General features: G+C 42.9%; 1 protein-coding gene across 1 annotated transcript; it reads right to left on the bottom strand.

Annotated features, from left to right (window-relative positions):
• Nucleotides 1-1,655: 1,655 nt before the first annotated feature.
• Nucleotides 1,656-17,048, bottom strand: UTP25 (UTP25 small subunit processome component). The gene is made up of 12 exons (XM_012572288.5): nt 16,806-17,048; nt 15,592-15,631; nt 14,159-14,408; nt 13,202-13,408; nt 11,002-11,087; nt 9,224-9,634; nt 7,964-8,183; nt 5,805-6,007; nt 4,408-4,590; nt 3,657-3,769; nt 3,001-3,246; nt 1,656-2,197 (listed from the first exon to the last, which is right to left on the bottom strand). The coding sequence occupies exons 1-12, from the start codon at nt 16,904-16,906 to the stop codon at nt 1,951-1,953; spliced, it is 2,307 nt and encodes a 768-aa protein (XP_012427742.3). The 5' UTR covers nt 16,907-17,048; the 3' UTR covers nt 1,656-1,950.
• Nucleotides 17,049-17,119: the final 71 nt, after the last annotated feature.

The following is a 17,119-nucleotide window of genomic DNA, read 5'->3' as shown; positions in this document are numbered from 1 at the left end:
TGGACAAACCCCTGCACCAGGGAATTATTTGATAAAAAAGGGACCTTCACACCAGCACAGACAAGAAGCCCTCATATCAGCAAACCTGTTTGACCCACTACCACAGGCTGCTGTGCAGAATTCCTGCCTAGATCAGTGCTGGCTGATGAGGCTCCCTACTAAGGCAAGTAAGAATTTGTCAGGGCACAAAACCCTCGTGCAGGAGCTCTCCAAGGCTCTGTGCTGGCAGCTCTGAGCACCTACTGAAGGCAGTGAAGAGGCATTTACACACTGCTTTGGCAATCAGTGAGTTATAATTAGTAATCAACATCAGAAATGTGACACTGGTATATACATTTCAAATTTCCAAGTATGCTTGTCTTAGGAACAAACCCAGATAGCTGATTAAAAAATCGTGAGGGCCTCAGTCTAGTCTGGCCTTACTCCCATCAAGGCACTTTGCTTTTAATTTCAGTGTGGGAAGAAAAATATTTGCAAAGTTAAGGCTCTGGCACAAAACTCTTGCTGCTTCTTTAAACAGGAGCTGCACTGCATCATGTTATCTCCCTAAGCAGCTATCCCACTTTAGCTTCCTCAGAGGTCAGCTGTTATCTCTGCTAAGTACATCCGGTGTAGAAAGGAAATTCCTTAATCCCCTTTTGTGTGCTTGTTTTCAGATGCACAGCCATAACTCTTCCACATCCAGCCTGAGCCATAAGATAAAAATCCTTTTTTATTGCCATTACTGCTCTGTGCTGTACAGGAGACAGATGTCCATCAGGAGAAGTTTGCTGGGGCTGGCTCTTAATTCTTCTGGGCTAGAGCAGAGGTATGTAAAATTAACAGACATTACTTAAAATGCAAAGCAAGAAACTGCATGGATTTTTCATGTCTACTAAATGATAACTACTGGAGTTCACAGCTTTTGAGGAATACAGGAATCAGGAATATGACAAAAATTGGCAGAAAGTATGCACCTCATTTACTCAAGGAGTATATTTCACTTTGGTGTATTTACTTAAGCCTTCTAGACAAGAACTCCCTCAAAGCTTATTAGAGGATGTTTCCTTCTTGCATTTGGGCTGACACAGGGCTCACCTGCCCCTCTGGAGAACAATCTTCCTGCAGTCCTAGCATGTGCTTATAAAAACTAATCCCTCTAATTTTAACTCCCTTTAAATTAGACTTCGCTTCCTGGAAGGAGAAAAAGGCAGAACCATGATGCTTCCACATCCATCTGCAACCACCAAGAGAAAACACAGACAAACCAACCACATCACCGCCACCTGTGGTGCCAGATAACATCCCAGGGACATTTGCAATCCCTTGGTTTTGTACTTATCCCTGGTAAAACTAACAAGCCAGAGGGCCTGTTGGAAATAGGAGGTGGAGATATTTAGGTCACTCCAGGAAAAACTCAAACCCATAGCTCCTACCCAAACACATTTAAGGAGTCTCACAAGTGTCAACTTGAAGCAAGTCCAACTCTCATTCAGCAACACACTTGTGCTATAGAGGCCTTGCCTGCACCTCCCTTGTGTAAGCTTACAGAATAGTGACTCATTAAATACTTGGGCATTTTTCTTATCCTAGACAAGAAGAAAAACTTCCCTTTGAGAAATGAAGGTGAGTTTGCTACAACTGAAAATGAAATGAAACAGTCCAACCAAAAGCTATTCATTCCATGAATCTTTACTGACCCATGAGTTTTTTAATACATACGAAAAATAGTTCTGGATTGATTTTGTTTCTACACAGAAAACACCTCCTAAACCCCACGTTTTTCAAAAACATCCTTTGTTTCTTGTTGGGCAGAGTACTGAAATACAAAATTTAATACTATAGAAAAAATTTCAACAGAACATTTAACAAAAGGGAGTAAAATGTTTAATACTTTTTTAAAAAGCAATATAAAAATCTGCATTAGGGTTAAAATGCAGGTCCATCCAATCACCCAGTCTGTAGAATCACTTAATCATTTTCTCCTGTAACAAAGAGGTGCACATTCTTCTTGGACTGTAGCATTTGAGCGGTGCGGTCTATGCCAACCACTGCAGCCAATTTCTGAGCATCATATTTGGAGTAGAGCACAGTACAAGTCCAAGTAGCATCCACCCCGTTGTCCGTGGCCTTCAGCATGTTACAAATCTCACTGTAGAAGTGGGAGTATGTTGGTAACTCATAAAAAATTAGGTTCCTAATGCCTTTTATCGTATACCTGTAGGAAAAGAATAAAAACAAAAAAAATTGAGTCAAATTTTACAAAATATGCATGTTAAAACATCAGTCCTCTATCAAGTCTACCAATTTCCATCAACCTCAATGAACATCAGCTGTAGCTCAACTTTACAAAACCTGTAAAGTTGAGCTACCCTGGACTGACGACTAAGCAGAGAAGTTGAATTTAGAGGGAAAAATCTCACACTGCCAGGCACAATGACTTCCTCTAAAGTACCAGCCACCACCAATTTATGAAGTGGTCAGCTTCTGCAGCTTGGATTTTAATACAGCGAAGCCTGATCAGACCAAGCCTCATGAAACTTTTTGTATTTGCCAAAACATCTGCTAATAGAAAAAAATCCTGTTCCATTAGGAACTTGAAAACAGCTCCAGTCAGGATGTACCAAATTTTCCAAGTGGCCTCAGTTTGCTGTATTGCATTATTGAACCAATTATATACTCCTTCCAAAATTTTATACAATCACTGTGGCACAAATAAAAGGCCCAATGAATCCCATTTGCAGGCTGTATCATCTGTCCTGACATCACTGGAACTTGGCAGCACTTACCTTCCTGAATAAAGCTTTGCTGATAACAAAATATTAAAGTCTCTGCAAAGGGACTGCTGACAACAGGCAAGAACTTGAAAGTAAACTTAACAACTCTAACTTCAGTCAAAGAAGTCCTCAGAGAGATCCAACAGATTCAAAAAGCAGCACAGCCCATCTCTGATAAAGGTCAGACTCTACCTTCAGAACAGCACACACACAACTCAGAGGGAAAACTCGGTCCACAGCTCACCTTTTGTAGAAGTGGAAACGCTCAGTGAACAGTAAGAACTGCTTCTCTCCCTTGAGAAAGAAGCGCCTTGCTCTGCAGACAGCAGCCTTTTTTGTGTATTCACAGATGTGAGTGAAATTCAGGTCCTCTTTCTTGAAGTAGTTTCGAAGGCGCACGTAGTCGAAGTAGGACGGGACGTAAATGAGCGTGTGAGACATGATGGCGTCACGGTACTCGGGCAGAACTTTGTCGATGAAAAACTGAAACCTCAATTTTAAAAAATCAAATACACTTTAACCAGAGTGAAACTTCAGCTTTCTAATACTGATATGAGCTCAGACAAGAGTATCATCAAACAACAGACTGCCAAAGATTTTCACTACATTTTTCCTTCTTTTAACTTCACAGGATTTCTGCATGTGTAGAAGATAAAAGGCTTCACCAGCACTACACAACTGTGGTAGAGATTGGTATTTCTGCCCCAGACTGTATTCTCCAGTGCCTTTGGCAACGAGAAGGTCAGCATTCCCCTCCACCTGTGCAGAGCTCAGTCTACACCTGAGGACTAATGAAGATGTACTTCTGTGGTGAACCCACAGTGTGCTCTGCAGTACGCTCCACTAAATCTGAAATTGCAGTCATTAGGGCACAGCAAAACACTCTGAGACACACAGTACCTTCCATCTATCACAGAAGTTACACTGTCAGCTTCTAATCTCCGAAAAACATGAGGAAGCTGGACCACAACATGGCTGATGGAGCCGGTGAGCGGCACGTTGCGGACGGCCACCTGTGGGAAAGAAGTTGGATGTTTAGGGAAGCAGCATTCCAAAGGCAGGCACACTGCAGCCAGCTTTCTGCAGCTCACATCTGACAACACAAGGCTATTTTTAAGAAAAACAGTGCACAAGGCTGTTTTTAAGAAAGTTCCAATACAAAGCTACAGTCATGACAGACAAACCAGGTCTGTTAAATGCACGATGACTGTTTATGCCTTGAATCCCCTATATTTGAGATGGTCTCCTGAAGTTTTTGCTTTTCCTGTTTCTTTCAAAACACTAACAGTTCATGCATTTTAAACAATAGCAGACAAAAAAAAAGAAGCAGATGAACTCTCCATTTAACAACAACATAAGTAAAACAAAATAACTTGAGTCTGTCAAATTAAAAAAAAACCCAAAATCCGATTTCTGACATGAAACAGCAGCTACTATAAAAGAAAAGTATCAAATAAGCATCACTGCATGAGGAGCAGTTCTTTATGCCTCTGGCACAAAGTCATGGAGATTCAGACTGAAACATTTGGGTGAGGGAAATGATAGGCACACAGTCTTTCAGCAAATGAGTTATGGAATTTTTCTGCAGACTGGGTTTTGTCTTCCTCTCCCCCTCCCTTCCACACCAGCATTCCAGCTCCTCTGAACTCACCTGCCCAACGTAATTGAAGCAGTGTTTGTTGAAGACAGAGTTAATCTGGGGGTCCTGGAGGGCACTGAACAGCAGCGTCTGCCGGTAGTACTTGGACCAGTTGTTGAGATTCAGCATCCGCACGCGGGAAAAGTCCACCCCGTGGGACTCCAGAGGCAGCAGGTTAATGTGCTTCATCAGGTGCTGCACAGACAGATGAAGACACATCACTGCTGACATCCCTGACTGCCTGCAAAGGCCTTAACTGAAGTGGGAAAGAGGGCAGGGACCAGCAAGGCAGCACAGAATATAAACAAGCAGCATCTCCCAAGACACCACTGTCTGGAATTTACTGACCACAGCAAGAGCAATTTACTTGATTTCTTGCCACAGAACTGAAAGCTACCATCTCTTTAGTCACCAGGAACAGTAACTTTCTAATCTTCTCCTGGGGCAAGTACAATGGATTTGTTTGTATTAAAGCCAGTGGGCCCAAGGTTTCTGAGCTAAAAGAAGACCAAGCACAACTCAGCTCTCATCACATTCATGTCCAGTTTGAAGAAATTCACTGCATTTTGCTCTCAGGGAACAATGCCTAGGACTGGCATCCCTGCCACCACTTGGCAGGCAGTAACACCCAAAGAGAAAAACAGAAATCGGGCTCCAAGACTCATTCCTTGGATAATGTGTAGGCTCATGTACTCTTTCTGCAACTCCCGAGGAAAGAAGACCTTCTGGACTCATCCAAAATGCATATAGTGACATAATGTAGTCAAAATTTCTGGTTCAGGTACCTCAGAGGTGTCTTTACATGGAAAAGAAAACCCTACCATTTCAATCCTGAAAACTATTAACCAAAAGCCAAAAAGCAGGGCACTGCTGCAGACTAGCCACAATTGCCACTTGCATTAAATGTACAGGAAACGCTTCATACTGTTTAACTCTGGACATGACTAATGCTTAATATCTCTGCAGTCAGTGGAGACATGCACCAGCTCCTCTTGCTTTCTGGAGGAACCTGAATTAGCCTGCACAGAGTCCTCACATGGCTGCAATCTGACTGAGACACTGGGCAGTCAGACAGTTGGCATAATTTCTCCCAGATGTGATTAAAGGAATCATCATTCTCAATGCTCCAAGATAATTAACTGTGCAGAAAACACGTTTGACGTAATACACTACTAAAGCACCGAACCAAGTTTTAGAGAGAACGTGTCCTGAATACCACCCAGAATCTGTAGAAAAAATATTCTTAGTATAAGGAAAATATCAGGGTGGAGGAAGGAAAAGAAATTAACATCCATGTGTAGAATCAAATCAGTAAAAAGCAGCAACACTGCTCACTGCTAAAACTGAGTAACATCAGACCAGCAAGACACAGCACAGCACAAAAATGCATACATACATGGAAAACTCACCAGAACGTGTTCCCAGTTCTGCATCAGGTAAATGTCTGCTTGATCAATTATGAGGATTTCTATTGATGACAAAAAATCAAAGTCTCTCTTCTTCTCCCCCTCTGCACCAATGACAGTCCTGATGCCCAGGGGAGAGGCAATGATGATGTCTGAGGAGTAGAAGGGTGCATAGAGTCTCATGCTCTTCTGCAGGATCGCAACCCCTGTCCAACAACACCAAGAGCAACTTCTCAGTTGACATCAATTATCAACCACTTTCTTCCAGGAGGCTCTGGAATGGTAATTTCCCCAATTTCCTCTCCCCACACTGATGAATATAGCTGGACACAACTAATCTGTCTGAAACTCTCCTTTCTCCAAGAAGTGCTTACTAATCCTAACACCATTTGACAAGCATTTGGAAACTTTTCATGTGGTTTGGCAAAGCTGTATTATTTTTAAAAGATTTTTCATAATCTGTATGAAAATCTTTAATTGAAAAATATTGTTTCTAATTTTCTGCTGAACAGGGGCATGAGGAGACTGAACAACTTAAGGAAAAAAATGCAGAAATTATTACTCTTTTCTCCCTGAATCCTGAACTTTGGGTATTATAGTAGCTGTTACTTTAATCTGTCATTAAAGATTTGGGGGAGGGAAATCTCTTGACTATCAACTGCCTTTATTCACAGGGCTGAAAGATTTGCTACTAAACCACAAAGGACAAGGTTCTTCATGCTACAGTGACTAAAGTCTTGCACCTACACTGCTTCTCACACCACATGTTGCAGGGTACATTCTGAACCAGCTTATGCACCACATCTCATGTTATAGACACAAAAGGGAAAGAATCAAAGGAGTTTGTGTCATACGTGTCAGTATTTCTAGAATCCCAAGTTTCCTGGTCTTAAAAATGCAGCTAGTGCAGACCACATTCAAACCACCCCCTTCAATCTGCCCAACAAAGCATCTTCAACTTGTCTCCCTGTCCATGTGAGGGCCAATAGAATGGCTTCAGTTGAAGGCCCTTCCAGGAATTCCAGAGAAAGCAGGAGGGACCCCCTCCTGCTGTCCATTTCAAATCAAGGATAAAAATGGAAAAAGAAAGAAAAAAAAGAAAGGTTCAATTGGTTGAATTTCCAGGAAGAAGGTATCACTTGTCACAGCATATACACAGTTTAGAAACATCAAGTCTTTTTTCTGTTTAAAAATGTGAAAGAATGGTGGTTTCAGTAAGGCATAACAAATGTCCTTTAAATTAGATCTTTGTGCAGAAGTAACAGGGTGTGCAGCACAGTAAGAAAGAGAAATTATTCTGCTTCTATAATTTGCCTCTCCAAGTTAACAGCACTGAAAGTTTCTTCAGTCATGTCTTAACACTTAGTAAGTGGAACAAGCAGAGTGTGGTATGGAAGAGGACTAAAAGGAAAATTATTATGCTGCTGAAAGTAAGATGCTCTCAGCCTGAGAGATATTCACTGGGGAAGGAAGAAAGACTGACTGCGACCTGCTCACATCCTCTACTGTATCATTACATTTCTCAGGGTGCCAATTTATCTTTCAATGTGCAGTGTTTCAAAAGCCTCTGATCTGTCAAGTTAAGTTAGAAAAATTGCCTTCTCATCTTAGCAGCTCCAGGAACCAAGCCACTAGCTAGTTCTATGCATAGTGAGTTGCTAAACAGCATAAGTTTACAATATTATATGAAACAGTCTCACATTTTCTGCTTGTCCAACCCTCCTACTTGCTGGCTACCCATTTGCTTCCATGGGAAGCAAGGCAGAAAACTGCTTTACTCAGTATTGAGCTTTAATTTTGTTCCAACCATTACACAAGACATTGTGAACAGGCTAATTAAACCCAAAAGATTTTTTTATAATGTGAAAAGATTTTGCTATCTTCAAAATGAGGTGTGGGCAGTCCTGCTAGAATAAAGCTGTCATTGCATTTTATATGATTCTGAACTTGATGTGAAAATAATTACTTCTCTATTTTCTCTTCTTTTTTAAGCCTGGCAAGGCAAGAAAGATTTTCAGATTGCCAGGGCAAAACCAGCAGGAACACCACACAGCCTAGTCTCACCAGAACTTCCAGCCCTGACAACTCTAAGGCATTTGGGAAAAATTTGTTACTTAGCAGTTCTGTACAAGCTAAAAATCATCTGCTTAATAGGTTATTACCAATTCTGAAGTGGTCATCAATGTTGCCAGCAAAGACAGCTTCATAGTCTTCAGGTCTTTTCAGGTTGGGGGGCTTCTCTTCTGGGTCAGAGCCAAACTCCCCTTTAAAGCGCTTTTTATTGCTTACATCTATTTTTTTCTTGTCATTCGCTTCGAGGAGACTGATGAAAACATGCACAATCCGCAGAGCACACTCCCTGAAGGGCACTATCATCAGTACCTGTGCAAATCAACAGTTACAGAGAAAACCCATAAAATACAAACACTCACCATTAAGCGTGGCTAATTAAACCTTTTGGCTTGGATCTGCCCCCGTGGGGCATCCCAACAATCACAACAGGACCATTCTGACAAACAGCAGGGAGGGAAGATGCACTGGGATGCAGTGCTCTTGAACTGGTCGTGGCCAGCAGCTCACTCAAGAGTACCAGTACAGGGGAACTGAAACTAAGCATGCTCTCCTGTCCTCCCTAACCCCCAGGCAAGCAAGAGCTCCTGTGACACAGAGACAGGGTCAAGGGCTGGCTCTTGGATGGGTGGCAAGAGACTCTGCACAGAACTCCAAAATATAAATGGCTAATGGGGGAGTCAACACAGAAACCAGAGATTTGCCAAGCATGCAGAAAACACTGAAACCCAACTCTGGAATTGTTCAACAGGCAGCTGGCACCCTGGTGACAGGCTGCCATAGCTGAATCCACCTGGTTATCAACTACAGGATGCTGTGAATCCAGGGAGGATTGATTGGTTTGGGGCCCACTCCCCCAGCTATGACAGGTGGCCTTGACAGTGGGGCTGGAATTCCCTGAGGTACAGAAAGATCCCTTCATGCAGACAAGTCCTTACAAGTGCCTAAGGACCAAAGAATTTCTGGCACATCCCACATTGAGTGACAGCCTACAATGCACTACCTACACCGATACTGAAGATTGTATGAGGCACCTGTCTGCACTGGCAGATTTAAATATGGAAGCAGGAAAACTTGTCAGTCTGTGGTGACAGGGGGACAAAAAAAAGAGATTAAGTCAAACTCATGGATTGGCACAGAACCAGGCTGGCTAATAACCCTGAGCTCACTGCATTTTCCTTGGCCACGGAGGACAACTTCCAGGGATGATAAAGGAATGTAGAAAAGCATATGCCCATGAACACATCACCTGCGAGAGCAGCGACAGAAATACTTGTGGATGAACGACCAGGATGTTTGTACAGCTTTAGCAGGCAGCCAGGATGGGGATGAGGGACTCAGAGCTCTCCTACCTTAGGCCTGGTGAGCCCCTGATCCCTGTGGTCATCACTGTCAGTGCCTGGCTTTCGATCCCTCCGTTTGGCGTTGTTGCTGAGCACCTGGGCGTTGGCCTTGAGGACGTGGTTCAAGGCGTGCAGGCAGTACGCGTGCCGGATCTCCTCTCCGTTTGTCAGAGCATTTCTTTCTGGGTAGAACAAGTCCCGGTAGGAATTCATGATACAGAAGAGCTCTCTTTGTAACGGGGTAAAAGGGGAATCAATTGGTTTGCCCGCTGCAGACAGAAATTGTTTATTCACTTTTGGCCAAGTGGATTCCAAAGGCTTGTGGAGATGAAGCTGTTTCACGTCAACTTCTTTGTCTGCTTTCAAAGTTTTTTGTTTCTCCAAAGTGGAAGAAAAAATTACTTGACCCAGCCTTGGCCACTGAAAAAAAAAAACCAAACCAACACTGAGGAGTTATATGCACCAAACCTTGCACACTTCAAATCATATCACCACAGCTGGTGATATCAACTTTAACCAATTTAATGAAATTAAGGAAATAATCTTTTCATAATAAAAATGGAAACCTTTTTTTTCAATATGCAATCCCTTTTAGAGTCTGCCAGGATAAACAACAACACATTTCAGTTTGGTAGATCTGGATTGATGTAACTCTTCCCATACCAGATGAAAATTAGGAATTTTCTGTCTAACCTGCCCAGCGAATCAGTGGCTCAAACCAGGGACAAGATGAGAACCCTGGAGTCCAACTGTGCTTTGGCCCCACTGAGGTATGTGCTTTGATCAAAGAACAAAATAAACCCATTAGGGCTAATCCCAGAAGTTGTGATACAGTTGTTAAATGCAGTCTTGTTGGTTGTCTGTCTGATTTTGAACAGCTATCAGTGTACTGGGGGAAAACTCTAAGCCTTCTGCTATGCAAGTTGTCCCCAGCTGTCCCCATAAAGTAGCTACACCAATTTAAGCAAAGATATATATCATGCATTGCTTCAGGTGGCACTGGTAATTTTGGCCAGCATGTGCCAAAAAAGTAAATTAAATTAAAAAAAAAAAAAATCACAGTTTTCTCTCTGACTAACTAACCATTGGATATCTTCCAATGAATGTCACCCAGCATATGGCTGACCAGAATGGGAGGCAAGTCTCCAAAACAAAATCAGATGTGGAAAAGTTATGAAGCAAAGGTTTGCCTAAAAATGAGTATTTTGAAAACCAATATTCTCTGTCAAGCAATAAGGTGGTTTTCTGGTAATGTAATTCACATATTATTGCCAGAATTAAGTAAAAAAGTAATATAAGTAACAAATTCCCCTTCACTGGCTTGTAAACGTATACAAGGAATGTACAAATGTATACAAGGAGCCATCCTGAAGTAAGAATGTGAAAGTGCAGCAGAAGTACCTTTAAAATGTATATGGTCACCTCAGAAGTTCAGCTGCAGAGCACATCCCTGGCATTGTGCTGTCATCCCCCAGAAACAAGCTCTGCTTTCACCCTTTGTCAAGGTTTTAGGACTACAGCTCAAACTCTAAAGTTATATGCTTCAGGTGTGTCACCATATGCCTCCAGAACAGACTTCACATTTCAACTCTTGCTCAGCAGTAAATGAAGAAATGAAGTAAATGAAGAAGAAAACAGTTCAGCAACAACACAGTGAGAAAAATCTCGATAATTCCAGTGCCAGCAGCTAATAATAACAATTGTGATCTACTTCACCTGTATAAAATAAAGGATTATTTTGATCTAGGCATCTTTAGGAATGCTGGATAGCTACAGAAAATTATTACCTGACATTGATTTGAAGTTTTAGGAAGCGTAGACATTTTCTCTATTTCCTTTTCAAGTTCTTTGTCCATGTGTTGCTTAAATGGATCTATTTACAGTAACAACAAAAAAAATAGCCTGAGAACTATTGCAGCTAATAGTAGAATCAAGATGCAGAATAGATTTGCAAATGAGATGAACCATTTCCATGCTGGCCAACACCACAATTAAAACTAGTTACTTCAAAGCACTTGGAGATGAGAGAAAGGATGTCAAATTCTCTCTGTAAAGAACAGAGAGAACAGATTTGACAGATTGCTTTTAAAAAAGAAAAAGAAGCACTTATGGAAGTACTAGAATTTTCAAGCACTAATCAAATGTTAGACAGAAAAACAATATGTAGTGGAAAACAGTGGCAATTTTTTGCCTTAAGCTCTGACATGTCCATTGCTGGCAGGTGAAAAAGGCTGTCTATAGTAAAGACCCAAGTGAACTTGCTAACCTTCCTAATTTACAAACAGTTCTGCCCAGGGCTTTGGCCAGTGATATAAACACAGTCTGCAATAAAGCAGAGAAATATTAGGCAAGTTTTAGAGAAGGGTGGCAAAAATTGCCTGGAGTGAGAAAAATTCTGATTTATCTAATCAGCATTTCTTTTTGGAAAGGAAAGGAGAAGCAAAGAACTGTTAAATCACATTATACTCAAAGACACTGGCACGCACAAAGTCACATGCAAAGTTAATTTTGAAAGCCAAGCCTTGTATCCTGCTTGCAGCACAGCAGCATTCACTGCATAAAGAAAACTAATTAGGGTACACTGGTGCTTGCCAACAAATATCCAGCCCACACACAAGTTACCCAGGCAAAAGTCAAGACATTTACTGATCATGACACTGAAAAAAATTTGAGAAAATCTTTCCAGAAAGAGAAATGAACTGGATATAATTTAATTGTACTGCAGGGTCTCTCCTCAGATGGGTTTTAATGATTCCAGTATTTTCTCAATAAAGTAGAGGGAGTAATGGGATGCATTTTAAGGAATTTTAGTGATCCTGGGACCAGAGTAGAAATTCATCCTCTTTCTGCTATCATGGGTGATTCATTTTCTGCAACAGATTATAAAGACACTTCCAAGCTGCAAGAACCCACTGAGAAGTAGTGCATCATTTATAGGTGGAACAAAGATGTTAGGATACTTAGCATGCAGTTGGAGAGCTACTGTTCTCATTAAAATGCAATGCCAGCAGCCTAAGTCATATTCTCATGGTAACAAGAACGAGCTGTTTTTTCTATCACATGGCCCTTTGATGCTTCCACACATTTCATGTATCACCCAGGCTGCCTCCCAGATCTAATGTCAGCTGCTGCTCCAAGATGACAAGCCAGCATCACTAGGGAGGCTACAAACATATTTCTCTCTCTCAAACTGTGCCATCTGATATTAAAGGCACAGAGCATTAAATATGAGCAGAAGCTGTGCAAGTGCCAGTGCGTGCCTTGTCGCTGAAGGATCGCACACCCGTGCAACACAGTTATTTTGTCACATATGGTGGGACAACTCCAACACCAGAGCTTCAGATGCATCCATCAGTGCACTAAGATTCTGGGATACACCCTTAAAAAACATTACATGTGCTCTGCTGATGCTTCATTCTCTCCTGATCCTGGTGCAGACTCCTCTGCATAACCTTCAAAATTCTGAGAGTGACGAGCATTTGTCTAAATTACTGTGGCTGCTCCAAGCTTCTCAGAATATGACCTCTAACTCCACTGAGATGTGAAGGATGCCCTCAGAGGTCAGCTTTGTGATTATTTCCTGTGCTGTTTGTGCCAAGAACATCTTCCATAGTCAAGTGCAGCCTTGCAGAGCTCTTTGTACTACAGTGGCTTTTAAAACTACTGTTAAAGCAGCAGAACAAGGTAACACCCTCCACACACTTTTCTAGTTTAAGCTTTAAGTTTACTTTAAGCTTTACCAGTCATAGCAGAAACCCCACATGAATCCCAGTCCCCAGGGGCTACAGAGAACAAATGGTTCAGCTACACATCTGCATTAATGTCAAGGGTCCCTTATGCAACCAGCTGACATGTGGGCAGCATGAATAATGTAGTGGAAGAACTCAGAAGCTGTACAGCCCATCGCTAGGGTGTTGGACAATTTAAACATGTTTACAGATACTCCTCTAAAGGCAGATCCTTAAACACAAACACACAGTTTTTTACCTTCTGGAAGAGCTTGTGAAGAACTGCTGTCTCTCCTATCTGCATTGCAATCTCCACTCTCCTCTTCCATGAAATTGGTTTCCAAGCTAAATTCAGATTCGTGTTTCACATCAGTAAACTCCTCAATTACTCCATGACGTGGGTCACAAGAGGTATCTGTGCCATCAGCCTGCTCCTGGCTGAGCATCTGCTCTGCTGTGTCTGTGGCTGTCCATTGTTAGAAAGAAACAGGTTATTCTCTCCTGGAAAAGTTACTGTCTGTAGATGTTGTTCCCTTTGAGTTACTAATTTTCTTCTCCCAAAACTCTTAGCAAAAAAGATAAAAGCAGGTTTTGTACTCTACCACAAAGATGACTTTTGGCTAGCATGCCAAATGTTATGTAATACAAAACATGGTCCCCCAGACAAAATTAAAGAAGTAACCTGTTCGGGGAATTTAACTTTTAGTTTCTGAGGACCCAAAATAACTGGAAATTACTAAAGGCTGACTCCTCTCTCCCAGCATTTCTCTGCAGATTTCAAGAATGAGGACACCTCACCGTAAAGGCGAAGGTTTCCTGCAATTTCCACATTCTTTCCCATGCTGTGAGACAAACCTTCCCCTCCTCTTGGTGGCACAGCCAAGCCAGATGCTGCTCGAGAGAACAGCTTGTGTCTCCCATGAGTGGGTGAGAACCCCTGGTCTGCTGCTCCATGTGGATTTCCCCTGTGCTGCCGCACAAACAACATCTGAGGAAGCAGCAGCAGGCTGTCTGGCAGAAAATGAGCACAGCTACCCTTTCCCCTGCTAAATCCTTCAGCAGCTGCTGCTCCCACCCACACAGAGCCAATGGAGCAACAGAGTCTCCAAGACAGAAGAGCACCCAGCCAACATGACAGTCTACACCGGGATCCTGGCTAAAAACCTACATCAGTCAAACAACATTCACCAAAAAAGCATGGGAAAAGACAAACTACCTTCTTCCTCCTCTGGAACATCATTCTTATCTTCTTCACCTTCCTCTGCTTCTCCAATCTCCTGGGACCCTTCACTGCCCATTTCTGCCTCACTTTCCTCAGCTTCTTCTGATTCACTTTCATCTTCCTCTTCCTCACTCTCAGACTCAGGCGAGGTCTTCAGGGTAGCCAGGAGCTTATGATATCCAGAGACCTGTTCCACCTCAGTCTCCGAATCGCTTTCTTTACTCGATTTATCAGAATCCTCTGACTGGAAAGGAAAACATGAGTGTAAACAGCAACAACAGTAACAGCCTATAAAGCAGCAGGCAAATACCCTTACCTCTACTTGCACTATTATTTCCACTCTCACATTAAACTTTTACATACATGGAATGGAATTTTTCAAAACGCAGCATTTTATGCCAATAATTACGCTGGACACTTCCATATAGGTTTTGAAAGCATCTTGGAAGACAGGCTGAAGTGCCTCTTTCTGCAGCAATTTGACTTGGAGCATCACAAAACCAGTTCTTTCAGTCTCAGCTGAGTGAGGACATTTGATCTCCACAGACAAAGCATTTACTGAACCAGCATCAGTTTCTTCTAAGAAAACCACACACTTGTATAAAGGCATCCATACAAGGGACAGAGCATGCTGGAAATGCTTCTGGCTTCCAAGAAGGTTAGTGAAATTACTGTCAGTGGACAATGGTTCCCTGGGGAGCTGGTCAGGTTTGGTTCAGCTGTACAGCTTTACACTTTGAGCTAGCCAGACTTTAGCCAGTTCTGTCCTGGGCTTGCACAAACCAATGTCCACATTATAGCCAAAACTATAGTGAAACCATGAGTATCAACACAACACCATTAACTCCTTTCTTAGTTTCTTTTAGCCCAAAAAGGAAAAAAAATCAGTAAATACTACATTAATGCACAAAATTGCTAAAGGAAACAAATGAAACAGAGTAATTCATTTTTCCAAATTAAAACTTTGAGGTCTTTTATTAATCTGATGATAAAGGAGGTTACCAAATCCTGACTGAAAGAAAAGTAAAGCACTGGCAGTCTGAAGAAGGAGTATTAACATATTTCTTTGTTCAACAGAGAACAAAGTCTCCTAACTCATGCAACACTAAGTTTATCAACATTATTAAAACAACTTAGAGCATGATCTGTTTTTCACTGTGACCAATACACAAAAAAGTTAAGAACTGCTGTTACTTCCTGCTGCTTCTGCCCTCTGATGGTATTACAGTTTAGAGGCACACATTACAGAGAATAATTCAGAGCCACATAAAAAAAAATCACATTCATCTTTTTCTCCTAATTACTGGTTTTCTAAGTGGAACAACTTCATCAGCCTGAATAAGTTGGAAACATGAAATGCTACATTTTTCACTTCAGTGAACAACACACAGTTAAAAGGAAGGAAGGAAGGAATAAAAATACATTACCAGTTCGCATATTTGAGTTGCTTCTGGTCTTCCAGAAACCCTGAAAAGAAAGCACTAAAATACCTTATTCTGCCAGTGATGTTATACAGAGGATGAAAGAAATGAGGGGGAGAGTGAATTGATCAGTTATGCAAGTTAAAGGAGTTAAAAGAAAGCTTAAAACCAAACCATCACACATGTCTCCCTAAGAAAAGACTGGGCATTTACCCTTAAGGATCACCCTCTCAGGTGATGTGATCCTCTGTACATGAAGCCTAAGTGCTCGGGCATTAGAACTGATCAATAAAAATTTTGAAATAATATCCAGTGCTAATCAGAATATGAGGTCTCAAAAGGAATTAAAAGAATCTAGCCACAAGGGTAGTTTGTAAAAAAGTTAACCAGAGACAGAGACTACTTCTAGCGCTAAATATTGGTCTGTGAAGTGGGGAAAAGGCACAAACTAAGGGAAAACCAGCATCAATTAACCAGTATTGAGACTGCAATTCTTCAAAGCCACTGTGCAAGCTGGGCTTAAACTAACCACAGTTCCTTCAAAAATATATCTTGTGTGGGACTGAGCATCACTATACAGGGTGACACACAGGACACTCCTTCCAGCAGGCCTTCCACATAGGCCAGGAGGGTCCCAGGGGACACACGAACAACAGACCTTAACACTGCGTGCCTGCTCCTGAAGATTCTACAGCAGCACCACAGATCACACAGCATCAGGACTAAGCAGCTCTTTCCTCAAAAGTTTACACGTGGGTACAAACGCAAGGCAGTCATTTTGACAGACGAGCATCCCGCCGAGGAGGGAATGGCTCTTGTCACACGGATCTCCGCTACTGTGGTCTCATACCCTTTCCCAGGTCAGAAAAGAGCACGGAGTAAACAGTGGGAAAGCTGGAACCCTGACAAGCCGAGACCGGACTGGTATCAAAGCGGGAGCCCACCTCGCACTCGTCCTTTTCCCCACTCCTCGTGGCAGCCTCCGGGCTGCACCACAAGAGTTTACATTTATTGCAGGAAAATCCGAGCCGAGATTTCCTGCTTTCCATTCTGCTTTCGAGATTCCCGCCTCACGAGCGGCAGTGCTGCAACTCCCCTCCTTCCCTCGGCAGCCCGGGGGCAGCGTGAGAGGGAGCGGCCGCGGGGGCCGGCCCCGGGCTGAGCGGGGCTCCTCGGCCCTGCAGCCCCGGCACCGAACCGCGGGGCAGCCCGGCACTCACTTGTCATAGAACGGGTGCTCCTCGCCGAACTCCCGCAGGTGCTTCTTCTGCTTCTTGCTCAGGCTGCGCAGCAGCTCCCGCCCGGCTCGCCGCTTGCCCATGGCCGCCGCACGTGTGCGCCCGGCGCGCTGCGCTGTCGCACGGCGGGGCGGTGCCCGCAGCTCGGAGCCGCACCCCGGAGAGGCGGGGCCGGGGCGGCTGCAAGGAGAGGCGGACAGGGGTGAGCTCTGGAGCCGGGCCTCGCCCCGGTGTGCCGTTCCGGAAGAGTGGTTATTCCTGCGGACCGCGCTGGGGAACACAAAGCACTGGCAGGG

Source organism: Taeniopygia guttata, chromosome 3, assembly GCF_048771995.1.
Source record: "Taeniopygia guttata chromosome 3, bTaeGut7.mat, whole genome shotgun sequence".
Taxonomy (NCBI): Eukaryota; Metazoa; Chordata; class Aves; order Passeriformes; family Estrildidae; genus Taeniopygia; species Taeniopygia guttata.
This window is presented reverse-complemented; position numbering and strand designations above follow the sequence as displayed.